This window comes from Hyperolius riggenbachi, chromosome 11, assembly GCF_040937935.1.
Source record: "Hyperolius riggenbachi isolate aHypRig1 chromosome 11, aHypRig1.pri, whole genome shotgun sequence".
In the NCBI taxonomy this organism is placed as follows: domain Eukaryota; kingdom Metazoa; phylum Chordata; class Amphibia; order Anura; family Hyperoliidae; genus Hyperolius; species Hyperolius riggenbachi.
In genome coordinates this window covers 154,927,641-154,944,337 of record NC_090656.1, presented here as the reverse complement: position 1 = coordinate 154,944,337, position 16,697 = coordinate 154,927,641, and the positions used below count along the sequence as shown (strand labels likewise).

At 44.7% G+C, this 16,697-nt stretch overlaps 1 protein-coding gene across 2 annotated transcripts in view; it reads right to left on the bottom strand.

Annotated features, from left to right (window-relative positions):
- The window catches only part of MMP2 (matrix metallopeptidase 2), a 1,058,469-nt gene that overhangs the window by 100,112 nt on the left and 941,660 nt on the right, over positions 1 to 16,697 (bottom strand). For both annotated transcript variants that reach the window (XM_068260421.1, XM_068260420.1), the window contains one exon: positions 3,599 to 3,708. In XM_068260421.1, coding sequence (XP_068116522.1) covers positions 3,599 to 3,708 — 110 coding nt within the window. The remainder of the gene's footprint in view (positions 1 to 3,598; positions 3,709 to 16,697) is intronic.

Sequence of the window (16,697 nt, the reverse complement as noted above, 5' to 3'; positions counted from 1 at the left end):
GAACCAAACTTTTTGCGGAAGTTCACGAACCGAAAATCGGAGGTTTGGGTCATCTCTATTTAAGATATATTTAAATATTTTATAAGCTGTACATTTTTTTTTGAAAAACAATATTATTGATTTTTCAACAAAGTTACAAATAACAAAACAACACAACCCCATGGTCTCTCCCCACCCCCAACCAGTACAGTAGATAACATAAGCAGCGATATTGCCAGATCGTGCACAGCATAGGATGCAAAATTAGATTTCAAATATCAATGTGAAATGCAGATAGCCATTTCTTCCAAACGTTATAATTTTAGTCTTTACTTTCGTAGATATCCTTGTAAATAGGTAAGTCCGTATATACAGTGGTCTTGAAATCAGTAATTGTCGGAGCCATCTGACTCTTCTAGGCCAAAGCCACTGCTCTCCTGGCATAGAAAAGAAGTAATTTGGCAAGAAAGAGCTTTCGCTCACCAAGGGAAGTATCACCAAAGTGACTGAGAAGCAGGGGTCTAGTCCTGGGAAAAAGAGGTGAGTGGACTCACCTTGAAAACCCCTGCGCGGTGCGTCAAAACTGGGCGTGGTCAAGCATAATGTGGGTGTGGTCACGGGTGGGGCCAAATATACATGACCTTAGCAGTGATGTAAAAGGTCTGCCGGGGAAGTTTGAGCTCTGCCGTAGTGTATCTCCCCAAAATAGATGCAATCTGACAGCATTTCACCAAAAAGACACATAATCTGGTAGAAGTTCCTCCAAAATACAGATAATATGGCAGTGGTTCCCCCAAAATAGACAATGTGGCAGCAGCAGTTCCGCCAACATACACATAATTTGGAGGCAGTTCCCCAAAAAACGCGAAACCTGGCATCGAATCACCCAAAATACACGTAACACCCAACATACATATAATCTGGCAGCAGTGGTCCCCCAAACATACACAATCTGGCAGCAGTTCCCCAAAATACACGTAATCTGGCAGCAGACGTTCCCCTAACATACACATAATCTGGCAGCTGTTCCCCAAAATACATAACAGCGGTTCCACAAAAATGCAGATAATCTGACAGCAGTTCCCCCAAAATAGGTACCCCCCGGCATAGGTAGCCAGGTCTATAGGTGTCCCCAGTATAAGTAGCCATGAGTATAGTAGTCCCCAGTATATGTAACCAGAGGTATATGTGCCTAGTATATGTAGCCAGAGGTATATGTCCCCAGTATATGTAGCCAGGGGTATACGTGCCCATTATATGTAGCCAGGGGTATATGTGCCAGTATATGTAGTCAGGGGTATATGGGATTGGGGGGGAGATGTCCGCCCTTCCCCACCGCTGCTCACAGCTCTCCTTCCACTTTGCTGCTCCCCTCCACAAATGCCAGGGGGGACGGCGTCCACCCTCGTGAAATAGTAAGAGGACGCCGTCCCCCCGCGTCCACGCCCCACTCGACCCCTGCTGAGAAGCATAGCCACTGCCGTATATGGGATTTCAGCATCTATAATATCCACCAGAAGATCGTGAACCTGGGCCCAGAAGAAGCGAACCTCCCAACATTCCCAGAACACATAGTAAAAACCAGCATCACCAGTGCCACACCTCAAACATGCATCAGACACACCCAGCCTCATCTTTGATAACCTGTGAGGGGTCAGATACACTCTACTGTATATATTGTAAATCGCTAAGTATTTGATGGGCAGCTATAGGGACTTTAAGGAAGTCAGACACAATATTTTCCCAAACAGTAATATTTAAAGTGGTTCGGAGATGAACTTTTACTCATTGCATAATTGTGTTCCTTTTCTATTGTTTATGGGGCATTCCTTAAGCCAAATACTTTTTTGTTTTTGTTTTAATACTCTAATTCCCTATAAACTAAACAAGCCTCGCCTACAACTTTTCAGAGAGCCTTGGCATTTTCAGACAGTAGCAAGGGCTCATGGGAGCTCAGTCTGGGCAGGAGGAGGGGGAGGTATTACTAGCCAGAGATTTCAGAGGAGTAGGGGGATTAGGTTTTTTTTACAGGCTGAGTGCAGAAGATGCAGATAAGCTTGCCTGTGTGTAATGTTTACAAACAACATGGCTGCTGTCATTGTATCACAGGAAGAAATAATCATATTCTATTGAAGCTGTTTGCAGCTAGATTTGCTGTGTAAACTATCTAAACTTTAGATAAGACATATAGACAAGTTACTTTTTATAGTTAGTTTTTCATCTCGGATCCGCTTTACATCTGGGAAGTCACGTTGCCAAGCTTTAAACGACTTTTGAAAGGTGGTTGAGTCATGAAAGTTAAGTGTACTATAAAGTTGTGAGGTAATACCTGTGAGACCTGAGTGCATCATCATTTGTTCTACTGCATGGGATCGGAGCACCGGTGGTCCGGAGTGAAACCGTGCAGCGTAGCATACATAGAGTTAGGAAGGGAGTACTGGACCCTAATGCAGAACCTGTAGCCGACTGCAAAGTCTTTGTCATTGGTACTAATGAGTACTATGACAGCCGAGGCTTCCCCAATCCCCCTCCCCCCCCCCCCTCCCCCCCATAATCTGTCAATTTGTTCTGCTAAATGCCGAACCTGAGCATAATGTTTAGAACCAGCTGAACTCGAAGAACAATATGTTGACTTTTTCCAAGCCAACATAATTATACAAGGCATGGATTCCTCCTTTGCGTGCAGTAGCTGCGTCCATGCCATGTACGTCAAGTGACATACGCGTAATTACTTATGGTACACATGGCAGTTGCAGAAGTATGTAAGACCGATATGACGTTGACAGCAAGAAACACTACGATGAGACTAGCAAGAAAAACTACAGTGAGACCAGCCTAAGGATCAAAGCTGGTTCTCTCATGAAGCAAGGTGAAACACTTGCATCAGTGCACAGATTACAGGGATGGCATGTTTGTAGTGTGTGTTTACACTTACAGCATGAAGTCAAAGTAGGAGAGGAGACAGGAGAGTGAGCGAGGTGAAGAGGTCATCATTGGTGAAAGCAGCTTGTTGTTCTTTGTGAGGGTCTGACAGTGAGTGAGGAGGGGGAGGCAGGAGAGTAGCAGTGTTAAACTAGGGGTATCTATGCCTGGCTTTCTATACTTGGGGCACCTCTATCAGGCTTCCCATACTGGGGACACCTATCCCTGGACACCTATACTAAGGGCACTTATACCTGGCTTCCTATACTGAGGGCTCCTATAAATGAGTTCTTATACAGGGGGCACCTATACCTGACCACCTAACTATCTATATGGAGGGTGTTTTTATTTTTGCCGCACTTCAGCTATAATGTTGGGTTGTTGTTGTGCTGTGTTGGGTGCTGTGCGATTATTCCAAATTGGGGGGAGGGGGGGCATCCTCTCAAGTTTGTCTTAGGCAGCTAAAAGTTTAGAACCGGCCCAGCTAAGGATTGATAGAACAAACATTTAAATAAACGCTAGCTAGGTTTCTAGGCTCGCATATATCTTCCAATCAACCCCAGCCCAGGTATTCCATGGAATATTTAACCCATTCTGTTCACAAAAGGTGGCAGCATGTGATTTTCTTTTATTTAACTTTGCCCCTTGAGATAGCATTTGTTAGGTATTTATGTGTGTCACAAAAAGACATTCTTACCACTTCCACGAATGTCTGCCACAGCATCTAAATTGTCATGAACACCGTTCCACGAATCAGCAATTAGCTTTGGGAAACCACTGTCAATTTTCTTTTTTGCTTCATTCAATCTGAGACAATTAGAAATAGAAACAAAACATAAGATATATTAATCAGAATAAGTAGTGGTCATTAAGGACAATTAATTTATATCAACTTTACCATCGACTTTACCATCAAACAGTTGTAGTAAATGTAATATAAGATTTGTAAGTAAGGGTTCCTTGCACAATATTTTAAAACATAAACATACTAACAACAAACAAAGAACATTTTTCCTAGCGGACTCAAAGCGCCAGAGCTGCAGCCACTAGAACACGCTCTATAGGCAGTAGCAGTGTTAGGGAGACTTACCCAAGGTCTCCTACTGAATAGGTGCTGGCTTACTTAACAGGCAGAGCCGAGATTCGAACCCAGGTCTCCTGTGTCAGAGGCAGAGCCCTTAACCATTACACTGGAAAACAGTTAATAAACTTTTTTCTATGAAGCGCCAGTTGAAGCCACTAGTAGAATATTGGCAGTACTGCTGACATTTTACTCAGGCTTTTTACCTGCACCTATATTAATTCTACTCCTAGCTACTTCATAATCTAGCCCCTACTGTAAACCCTACACCTTCTTAATTTAATTTGAACTTCGGCTGTTGCCGGCACCCAAGTTACAAGCTGGGCACCGTTATAGTTGCAATTAATATTGCAGTCTATGGTGGCACTTATCTGCTTTGCCTGAAACATGCATGTGCCAACAGAATGCAAAAGTTTCCAGTCTCATTAAGATAGTAGAGAAGATGTGAAAGTAGGATCCCACCAGGATTTATAAGAATGTTAGATAGCATTAGTACTCAAGAAGAAGTTGAGGTTGAGAAGATGCTTAGATGGTTTAAAAACCACCATTATATATGGGATAGCAAACCTCACACCATGTTAGCTAATAACAACTAAACTATGAATTTTGGAAAAGCACTAAGTTCGGTAAACTGGGAAAATATACTACAAGGGAAGGACACTGAAGGAAAATGGCAAACTTTTAAAATTATTCTCAATAAATATTGTAGTAAATATATCCCTAATGCAAACAAAACGTCTAGGAATAAAAAAGGCCTCTATGGATGAATAAAAAGGTTAGAGATGAAATGAAGTGGGAAAAGAATGCCTATAAGGTCCTAAAACAGGAGAGGGCAAAGGCCGCATTAAGCAATTATAAGGAAGAAGCGCAATAAAAGTTGTAAGAAAAAAATTAGACTGCCAAAGATTAAAGCTGAAAATCAATTCGCTTGCGATATCAAATATAACCCAAAGGAGTTTTACAAGTACGTCAATTCTAAAATAAGAAAGGTAGACTGTATTGGAGGATGAGGAAGGGAACTGAATGGTGGACAATCAAAATAGGGCAGAACTATTAAATTAAATGCTTGCTTTGCTTCTGCCTTCATAAGGGAAACATTGTTGTTGCAAATTACAGATGCGGAAGGGTCCCAATTTTCCACTTTTAATATTAAATACTGTATGCAGGAAGCAGTGAAGGCAAGACTAAAGGTGGCCATACATGGTACAATTTTTCAATTAGATAATTTAGTTTGATTATCCCATTAGATCGAATATAAAGATTTTTCCAGCATGTCCGATCATTTTTCCAGAAAAAACGGGATAATCGTTCGAATTTCTTGATCGAAAAAAAAAATATTTCCAACTTTCATTCAATTCGATCATTTCGATCGAATAAACGGGAAAATCGAATGTTTTTATTGTACCGTGTATGGCCACCATAAATATAATAAAAATGGATATGGCACCTGGCCCAGATGGCATACATCCTCGGGTCCTAAAAGAATTAAGTACGCTTTCTTCATAAACTGCTTTATCTTATCTTTTGAGACTCGCTTTCAACTGGCAGAGATCCAATAGATTGACATACAGCCCATGTTTTACTATTATTTAAAGCGGACCCAAACCAAACATTTTTTTTTAACCACCCTGGCGTTCTGATTAAATCGCCAGGGTGGCTGCGGGAGGGTTTTTTTTAAATAAAAAAAAAATAGAAAGTTGGCTGCATGAAAGCCCACTAGAGGGCGCTCCGGAGGCGTTCTTCCGATCGCCTCCGGCGGCCAGAAGTAACACGGAAGGCCGCAATAAGCGGCCTTCCGTGTTTCGCTTACCTCATCGCCATGGCGACGAGCGGAGTGACGTCATGGACGTCAGCCGACGTCCTGACGTCAGCCGCCTCCGATCCAGCCCTTAGCGCTGGCCGGAACTGTTTGTTCCGGCTACGCTGGGCTCGGGCGGCTGGGGGGACCCTCTTTCGCCGCTGCACGCGGCGGATCGCCGCGCTGCAGCGGCGATCAGGCAGCACACGCGGCTGGCAAAGTGCCGGCTGCGTGTGCTGCTTTTTATTTGGTGAAAATCGGCCCAGCAGGGCCTGAGCGGCAGCCTCTGGCGGTGTTGGACGAGCTGAGCTCGTCCAGACCGCTCATATATTTACTTGCAGCACTCTGACACATACAAAGATAAATAAACACTCCTTCAAGCCTATGAGCATTTCAGTGCTTGCTTTTTACCATTCTCTTTTCATAACTAGGGTTATACTGGGGGCAGCCATTAGCAATTCCTCCATTGCCGGACACCACCTACTTCACCAGTTTGCCGGATTTTGTCCCGGCAATATGAAAGGAAGGGAGGGGTTCCTCCAATAAATGTAAAATATTTAATATTTGTCATCATGCAGCTGAAAAAAGGCTGCTATTTATTATTAGAATTTAGAAAATAGATTTTATTTCTGAAATCTTGTATTTTTAATTTGGGTCCACTTTAAGAAGGGCAAAAAAATCAGATCCGGCGAATTATAGACCTGTAAGCTTAATGCCAGTTGCGTGCAAACTATTTGAGGGGTTACTAAGATATACTTTACAAGACTTCGTAGCAGAGAATACTCTTATTTCTCAGCATCAGCATCGGTTTTCTAAATACAGGTCCTGTTTGACTAGCATTTTCAGCTTTTATGAGGTGGTGAACGCTAGTGGGGATGTTGGGAACTTGGGAATGCTGTGATATAATTGAACTTTGTAAAGGCCTTCGATACTGTTCCCCACAACAGTCTGGTGCAAAAGTTGAGGATGCAAGGACTAGGGAAGAGTCTGTGTGCATGGATAGGGAACTGGCTAATGGACAGAAAGCAAAGAGTTGTGATCAATGGATCATATTCAAAATGGATGACTGTTAGCAGTGAGGTCTCACAGAGGTCAGTACTGGGTCAAGTACTCTTCAACGTATTTATTAACCTCCTAGCAGTATGTCCGACACTGTGTCGGTGTGAAGAGTTGTAATGTTTTATATGCCCTTATAGAGCTTATTCACTGATCTAGAGTTATATGACAATGTTGTATATTTGTTAACCAGGAAGTGTTAAAATAAAGTTTTACTCAGAGAACAAAAAAAAAAAAAAAAAAAAGAGGAAGAGAAGGGCACAATGTGTGTGTTCCTGAGAAACCCAAGCATGGTGCCTGTTAGAGATGGCTCGCGAACTTCCGCGAAAGGTTCGGTTCGCGTGAACTTTCACAAACCGCAATAGACTTTAATGGGGAGACGAACTTTGAAAAATAGAAACACTTATGCTGGCCACAAAAGTGATGGAAAAGATGTTTCAAGGGGTCTAACCCCTGGAGGGGGGCATGGCGGAGTGGGATACACGCCAAAAGTCCCGGGGGGAAATCTGGATTTGGCGCAAAGCAGCGTTTTAAGGGCAGAAATCACGTTGAATGCTAAATTGCAGGCCTAAAGTGCTTTAAAACATCTTGCATGTGTATACATCAATCAGGGAGTGTAATTAGAGTACTGCTTCACACTGACACACCAAACGCACTGTGTAACGCACCGCAAACAGCTGTTTGCGTAGTGACGGCTGTGCTGGACTGGTGCGCACCATGGCGAGAGTGCAGGCTGTGGCGGTTTTCAAGCCCATATGGTCGCCGGGCTTGGTAGCTCAATGATAGGACAACAGTGACTGTCCAGCTGATCAAATTTGATCTGTCCATGAAGCAACAACCTTATTAGCTTCTTGTATGTAGGTAGGCATAGGTAGGTGCCCCCGTATAGGTAGGTAGGCATAGGTAGGTGACCCAGTATAGGTAGATAGGCATAGGTAGGTGCCCCAGGAGTTAGCTAGGCATAGGTAGGAGTCCCAGTATAGGTAGGTAGGCATGGGTAGGAGTCCCAGTATAGGTAGGTAGGCATAGGTAGGTGCCCCAGTATAGGACGATAGGCATAGGTAGGTGTCCCAGTATAGATAGATAGGCATAGGTAGGAGTCCCAGTATAGCTAGGTAGGCATAGGTAAGTGCCCCAGTAGTTAGCTAGGCATAGGTAGGAGTCCCAGTATAGGTAGGTAGGCATACGTAGGTGTCCCAGTATAGGTAGATAGGCATAGGTAGGTGCCCCAGTAGTTAGCTAGACATAGGTAGGAGACCCAGTATAGGTAGGTAGGCAGGCATAGGTAGGTGCCCTAGTATAGGTAGGTAGGTAGGCATCGGTACGTGTCCCCGTACAGGTAAGTAGGTGCTCCAGTAGTTAGGTAGGTGTCCCAGTATAGATAGTTAGGGAGGCCTGGCTGGCACAGTAATAGCAATTACCAAGGTCCAGCTGCAACAGATAGGGCTGTATAATGCAGTGTCAGAGGGCAACACAAAAAAAAACACATCAGGAGAACATTAGCTCTCAAAAGAGCTGTTGAGGGGTGCTATTTTAGCAATAACAGTCAGCCAGGAGCAAGCTAACAAGCCTACAAGAGCCTAACTAATCTTTCCCTATGAGAGTCTGCCAGCAGCTGTCCCTTCACTAATTAATGCAGGCACACAAGTGAGTGTAATGGCCTGCGCTGCCTGCCTTTTATAAGGGGGGGAGTGGCTCCAGGAGAGAGTGTAGCCTAATTGGCTACAATGTGCCTGCTGACTGTGATGTAGAGGGTCAAAGTTGACCCTAATGGCGCACTATGGGGGCAAACTGAACTTCTGGAAAAGTTTGCGTTACATAGCAAACGCGAACCACTGGAAATTCGCCAGGAACTGTTCGCCGGCGAACCATTCGGGCCATCTCTAGTGCCTGTGTGAATTTATCCTCCATCAGAGATCTGCTGTAACTCACAAGATAAGTGTAACGTCTGCAAATATGGCGGCTGCGGACACGCAGGGTATACCCGCACCCTCTTTTGTTCCCTGTTCTCAGGCCTCATCCGTTCCGCCGGCGTCTAGCACGCCTGGAACGGTACTGTCTCTTGCTCATAGGGCCGCTGTCTCGCGCGGGCGCGCGCAGAGACAGGACCTTTATGCTGGAGGAAGGCGCGTCAGAGGTGACTCACGCCGCCCGGATTGGCTGATTGCTAGGGGGCGCGGCTGTGAGCTCTCCTCGGCTTCTTAAGCCTGCACTAGTCATTCGCAACTTGTCTGCTGTTGCGAATACACTCGTGTTAGCGCTCAGACCTTAGACTAGTATCCGGTGTGCTTTGATCTGGGAGGAAACCAGGGATTTCACACAAGACTAGGACTATTGTTATATTGTATTACTGATGACCTGTGTATGATTCTGGCTATACTCTGACCTTGCAATTGCTTATCGATTCTGTACTTCTGCCTATCTGACTTAGTTGCTGAACCTCTGCCTGATAACTCACTATTCTTCTGCCTCACGTTTCTGTACTGTATTCGCCTCCCAGTTGCCGAACCTTGCCTGTCTGACCCCTCCACTCTCCAGTGGGCCCTTGCCACTGGTGAGGTGCTCTTTTGTCTAATAAAATTGCCCGCCAGCTCCTCTGGTGAGGTTTAGTTTTAGTCATACAGCTCCTGTGACTGTTAGTACCTTACCAGCTCCTCTGGTAAGGTCTAGTTAAACTATACAGTCGCTTGTGCTGATAGTGCCTTACCAGCTCCCCTGGTAAGCATAGTCCCCAACCATCCCGTTTTCGTCGGGATTCTCCCGATTTGGGGGGGCTCTCCCGCTATCCCAGTAAGAGCCCCCCAAGTCCTGGGCGGCTGTCAGTATTGACAGCCGCCCTTAGCAGGAGGAGAGCAGCGCAGTGGAGGGAAAGCGGTGGGCAGCGGCGGAGAAGGGGGCCATCTCCGCCCCTTCTCTCACCCTAGGGTGCTCTCCCTCGCTCGCTCTCTCCTCCGATCTGTGTGTGCGGCAGCGTTTGGCAGCGGGCGGGACTTACCTTCCGTGTCGCTCCATGCGCCGGCCGGAAGTTCTGGTGCCGCAGCCGCTGCTCTGGTCTGGATCAGACCAGAGTAGTGGCAAATCATCCCCCGCCGGCGACGAGACCAGACGGAGGACACGGAGGGTAAGTTCCGCGCCTCTGCCAGCCACCACACTTCATTCCGGAGGGGACAGCGAGAGCACCCTAAGGTGAGGGAAGGGGGGGAGATGCCCCCCCCTTCTCCACCGCTCTCCTTCCCTCGCTCTCTCCTCCTGGGGGGGACGGGACAACACCTGGCTACCTATTCTGGGCACATATACCGCTGGCTATACTGGGGCACATATACACCTGGCTACAATATACTGGGGCACATATACACCCGGCTACAATATACTGGGGCACATGTACACCTGGCTACAATATACTGGGGCACATATACACCTGGCTACATATACTGGGCACATATACCCCTGGCTACATATACTGGGCACATATACCCCTGCCTACATATAATGGGCACATATACCTCTGGTTACATATACTGGGCACATATACCCCTGCCTACATATACTGGGGACGTATACCTCTGGCTACATATACTGGGCACATATAACCCTGGCTACATATACTGGGGACAACTGGCTGTTTGTCATTATGTGCATTTACTGGTGAAAAGCTGTCTCTTATTCTGTGCATTTACCAGTGAAAATCTGTCTCTTATGTGCATTTACTGGTGAAAAGCTGTCTCTTATTATGTGCAATTACTGGTGAAAAGCTGTCTCTCATTATGTGCATTTACTGGTGAAAAGCTGTCTCTTTTTATGTGCATTTACTGGTGAAAATCTGTCTCTTTTTATGTGCATTTACTGGTGAAAAGCGGTCTCTTATTATGTGCATTTACTGGTAAAAAGCGGTCTCTAATTATGTGCATTCACTGGTGAAAAGTGGTCTCTTATTATGTGCATTTACTGGTGAAAAGCGGTCTCTTATTATGTGCATTTACTGGGGAAACGCTGTCTCTCATTACGTGCATTTACTGGTGAAACGCTGTCTCTTATGTGCATTTAGTGGGGAAACGCTGTCTCTCATTTCATGCATTTACTGGGGAAACGCTGTCTGTCATGTGCATTTACTTCATATTTTATTCATGTAACTACATTAGCTGGTATAACTACATTACAGTTAGCCCCACCCATGGGCAGGGTATATGAGGGATATATTTATTAAAAAATATAAGGGCATCAATATTTAAAAAAAAAAAATCTTCAAAAAAACGTTATGGTAGGCGTGACTTGGGGGTGTTTAGAGGGTGTGGCTAGGGGTGTGTTGAGGGTGTGGCTAGGGGTGTGGCCTGTGTCCCGATTTCTAATTTTAAAATGTTGGGAGGTATGCTGGTAAGGTTTACTACTGTTGCACCTAACACTACACTACTGTGTCCTCTCATCTATACTGGCATTATTGGTGATACTGCAGATCACCACATAATCAGGTATAGAATCTGCATTATTTGTGATTCTGCAGATCACACAATAATCAGACGTCTGAGTTGCACACCCAATTGTTACAATAAGATTAGAAAATAACATCAGACCGGTTAGCCCTGCTCTTAAAACAAAATGGCAACAGGTTATGGGCCCAGGAGAGAGGGAACAAGCCGATGGAACAGGCTGCTTTTCGATGGAGATGAGAAGAATTATGAGCTGTGGGAGACAAAATTCCTAGGCCATCTGCGCTTAATGAATCTTCAAGAGACCATCCTGCATGAACCATCAGCTGACACAGACCCTATTCAAGATAGGAGTAAGAATGAAGAAGCTTATGCTGAGCGAATCTAATTCCTAGATAACAAAAGTCTGTCTCTTATGAGAGAAGCAGCTGATAATGGAAGAAAAGCATTGAAACTTCTGAGAGATCATTATGCTGGCAAAGGTAAGCCACGTATCAAATTTATATACAGAACTGACATCTCTTCAGAAATCTGAATGTGAAAGTGTCACAGACTATATCATATGCACAGAGACAGCTATTACAGCACTTAGAAATGCAGGAGAGACCCTCAGTGATGGAGTACTAGTTGCTATGATTCTTAAAGGCCTACCCGAATCATTCAAACCATTTGCAATTCATATAACACAAGGCAAAGAAGATATGACTTTTACTGACTTTAAAACCCAGCTAAGGATTTTTGAGGACACTGAAAAATATTGTAGCAGCACAAGTATTTGATAATGTTATGAAGACCAGCACCCCTGTTAAACCAGCAAGGGAGAAAGACATCCTTATCTGCTACAGTTGTAATCAGAAAGGTCACAAAGCTAATGCATGTCCAAGCAGAGTGAATAAAATGATGACACGGTGGTGTAATCATTGCAAGAGCTCCACTCACAGAGAGACATTGTGCAGACGGAAAGCACAAAACAATGTAAAGCATGTAGATGATGATACAGAACAAACATTTGCCTTTAAAATAAGTAATAAAAGACCAGTTGAGCAATTCCATAGCAAAAAGCCTAATTGTAGATACAGGAGCAACATCACATATTATCACAGACATTAAGAAATTTAAAAGATTTGACACCTCGTTTAAAGGGACTCCGAGCAGTGCAGAAACTATGGAAAGATGCATATCATTTTAAAGCTCTCTTTCTCCTCTTTCCAATGATATATAAACCCCCGCCCTATGCCTTTTAGTTTTCGCTATTTTCGCGATTGAAATTGCCGCGGCCTCGATTTCATTCGCGAAAAATAGAGAAAACTAAAAGGCGTAGGGTGACGATTTAGGTGTCGACAGAAAGAGGAGAAAGAGAGCTTTAAAATGATATCCATCTTTCCATAGTTACTTGTATTACACAGGACGACACTTTCCCCAGTGTCAGCAGCTCCATTCAGCAGAATGGAGCTGCTGACTTTATGAAAAAGTCGCCCTGTATAATACAAGTAACTATGGAAAGATGGATATCATTTTAAAGCTCTCTTTCTCCTCTTTCTGGCGACACCTAAATCGTCACCCTACGCCTTTTAGTTTTCTCTATTTTCGCGATTGAAATCGCAGCCGTGGCAATTTCAATCGCGAAAATAGCGAAAACTAAAAGGCATAGGGAGGCGGTTTATATATCATTGGAAAGAGGAGAAAGAGAGCTTTAAAATGATATGCATCTTTTCATAGTTTCTGCACTGCTCGGAGTCCCTTTAAGCCAGAAAAACACTACATGGAGTTGGCAGATGGAAAAAGAAGTTCTGGTGTAGCACTCAAGAGGGGCAACGCAGACGTGTACCAAATGGACAGTAAAGGAAAACAAGTGAGGACATTGCTACAGAATGCATTATTTATCGCCACATATCCGCAGGACATTTTATCTGTTGAGGCAGCAACAAGGAATGGAGCATCTGTTGAATTCTGACAAGATGACAGTGTTTTGGTTCATAAGAATGGTACAAAATTTATTATAAAGAAATACAACAGGCTTTACTACTTGAACACCTACAAGGGATGTGACCACAGTTGGTACGGTTGTTATGATATTCAGATATGGCATGAAATCCTTGGTCATTGTAATTACGATGATATCTTAAAACTACAGAATCTAGTAGATGGAATGAAGATCAAAGGTAAGGTTTATAAGTCCAACCTGAATTGTGAGATTTGTACCCAAGGGAAATTTGTTCAGCGTAGAAACAGAGAGTCTGACACCCATGCAAAATACCCACTTGAACTAGTACACACAGATTTAGCAGGTCCTATAGAGCCAGTTGCAAAAGATGGATTTAGATACATCATAGCATTCACTGATGATTATTCTGGTGCAGTATTTGTGTACTTTCTGAAAAACAAGAGTGACACAGTTCTAGCCACAGAGAAGTTTATCGCTGATACTGCCTCCTATGGGATCATCAAGAGAATAAGGTCAGACAATGGTACAGAATTTACATCGAATGACTTCCAGTCACTACTCAGAAAGAGGAGCATAAGACATGAGACTTCAGCACCTTACTCACCACATCAAAATGGAACTGCTGAAAGAAACTGGAGAACACTGATAGAAATGGCAAGATTTATGCTGATAGAGAGTAAAGTATCAAAAGAGTTATGGACATGCAGTGATGACAGTGTCAGGAACCGGCCCCACGGCAAGCCTGCAGATACGGTTCCCGACTGCGGGTTTGACCAGATCAAGCGGGGAGCAGCCTTAGTCAAGCTACAACAAGGCTGTCACCCCTCAGAACACTTCTCACTGCCGCCACTAGCTGACGCTAGACACTTCCACTCTGCTGTCGAATGATCTGCACGCAATCCGCGTTTCGTATTCGGGTCAGCTTTGCGCTTTAGGCCGATTACGAGAACGCCATACACACACACACAGTACAATCGTACAGTAGCAAAACACAATCAGGCACTGAACTTCATAACGCAAGTTACACTGCAGTCTCTTCTAGGCTATGAGCGTTGGCTTAGTACAGCAGAAGTCAAACTTTTTAAATAATGATTTAATATTCCAGAAAAAAGTGGAACAATGCAGAAAATAATATATACAAAAGATTTACAGAAAACAAAGTGAAAATTACAAAATAAAGGTTACAAAGGTACACAACAAGACACGTTGCAAAAATAAAAGAGAAATAAACGTTACCAGTGTATCGATCTGAGCGTTGTTTGCGTGGAGCACGTGGTCTGGTCAGAAGCCAGGTTAGCCCTAGCGTTTTTGCTATCTCCAGAGAGCTACGAGTTGTGACTATCCTAGCTGATGTTTTATAGCCAGACTTGGGGCCTGGGGCATTTAAGGTTGTGACGCCGGGCGACGCCCAGTCGGACAAAACGCGATTGCGGTCGGTTAGCGACGCAGATCGTTAAACCAAGATTTGATGTGTAGTATCCCTCTGCCTAGGAACAGCTGGGGGATTTGTCTTGGCTGAGTGAAAGCCTGGGGGGAGGTGTTAATTAACTTGGACATATTCCCTGTGGAAGGCAGAATAACCTGGAGGCATTAACTCCCCTTTCTGTTCTGGGAACCAGGTGACACCTAGATGTTAATTAGCCAGCAAAGAGCCCACTCTGCCTTTTGGGAAAAGACAGGATGAGCTCACAGCAGGGGGCTATTCAAAAACCTGCTTTGCTCTAGACTGGCCGGAGCCATATAGGCAGAATAAGAAAGCATGGAGTTTAGGATTTTGAGCATGTTTAAGCAATACCGTTCAGGTGAGAAATGTGAAAGTTATATCATTCTGCTGGTCAGGATCTTGTGAGTATTTTGATATTAAATTTGGGCCACTGGCATAACCAGAACTCTGGGAATTCCACCGTTTTTTTAACCTCCCTGGCGTTCTATTAAAATTGCCAGGGAGGCTGCGGGAGGGTTTTTTTTTAATTAAAAAAAAACTATTTCATGCAGCCAACTAAAAGTTGGCTGCATGAAAGCCCACTAGAGGGCGCTCCGGATCCGCACTTTCGATCGCCTCCGGCGATCAAAAGTAACAAGGAAGGCCGCAATGAGCGGCCTTCCTTGTTTCGCTTTCCTCGTCGCCATGGCGACGAGCGGAGTGACGTCATGGACGTCAGCCGATGTCCTGACGTCTGCCGCCTCCGATCCAGCCCTTAGCGCTGGCTGGAACTGTTTGTTCCGGCTGCGCTGGGCTCGGGCGGCTGGGGGGACCCTCTTTCGCCGCTGCACGCGGCGGATCGCCGCGCTGCGGCGGCGATCAGGTAGCACACGCGGCTGGCAAAGTGCCGGCTGCGTGTGCTGCTTTTTGTTTTATAGAAATCGGCCCAGCGGGGCCTGAGAAATCCTTCTGCGCAGGTTACCCCGAGCTGAGCTCAGGATAACCGGCAAGGGGGTTAACCGGGCATGCAAACATACCCAAGTTTGATATCATATTAATCGGTAGGTTCTGGGGATCGAGAATATGCAATTATTATTTGTGTGCCGGCCGCGCAGGTCTGTCTAGAGAAGTGTCAGGGTTATGAGGGCTTGTGGAGGCCCCTGCCCCAGATGTGATTACCATAGTCCGGCCTGGGGGCCGACTCTGGAAACCCGCCTCTGAACTCAGCTCCATTAAAAGTGAATGAGGTGCCCAGGCAAATTATTCCTCCATTTCCCATCTTCCTGAACACCCGGCCACCGTGAGGAACAAGTGGTGGCCATCTTGCCAGAACGGAACAAAGGACATCCTCCATGTTGTGTGGATTTTAAATCTTGCTGAACTTTGAGTTCATCTCTGGAACAAAGAACTTTGCAAACTTGAAACCGTTTTGCTTGGACTTGATGATTTTCCCACAAAAGGACATATTTCCACAAACCCTAAGTATTTTCTCCCTTTTATTTTTCATACTGGCTATTACTGTTTTAATAATTGTTGATTTTAATAATTCTCTGTATATATTAATTATTTATATTGCTTTCAATAAACCGACGCTATCGTCAGTTGTTGTTCTAGCTACCCTACTATTCAGCACACACACAACTGAACCAGACCTCTGAAGAGACGTTACTATTGTTTGTTGTTGGCTAGACAGAATACAGCGTGTTTTAACCGTTTTTATTCGCAGGACCAGTCAGTCAGTAAATCGGGTCCACTGGCCCATACCAGTGGTGGTGGCAGATACCCTGGAATCGTGTGTAGGTTGTACTTACCCATATCTCACAGGCTCCCTTCTGGTTTGTCTGCGGTTTGTCCCAACGGTTCCTGCGCATTGACTGCGACCATAGTTCGCACGATTCGTGCGCTGGCACCGTTTGGAAGGCCATTTGCGGTCTGACCACCAGGGCTCCTGTGACAAAGGTTCAGTTCCAATTTGCTTGCACAGAACGCTTGTCATATCCCTTCTGTGATATGCAAACTTCAAAAGGGTTCCTGTTTTAGCTTTTGAAGTTTGCAGATTTCAAACACTC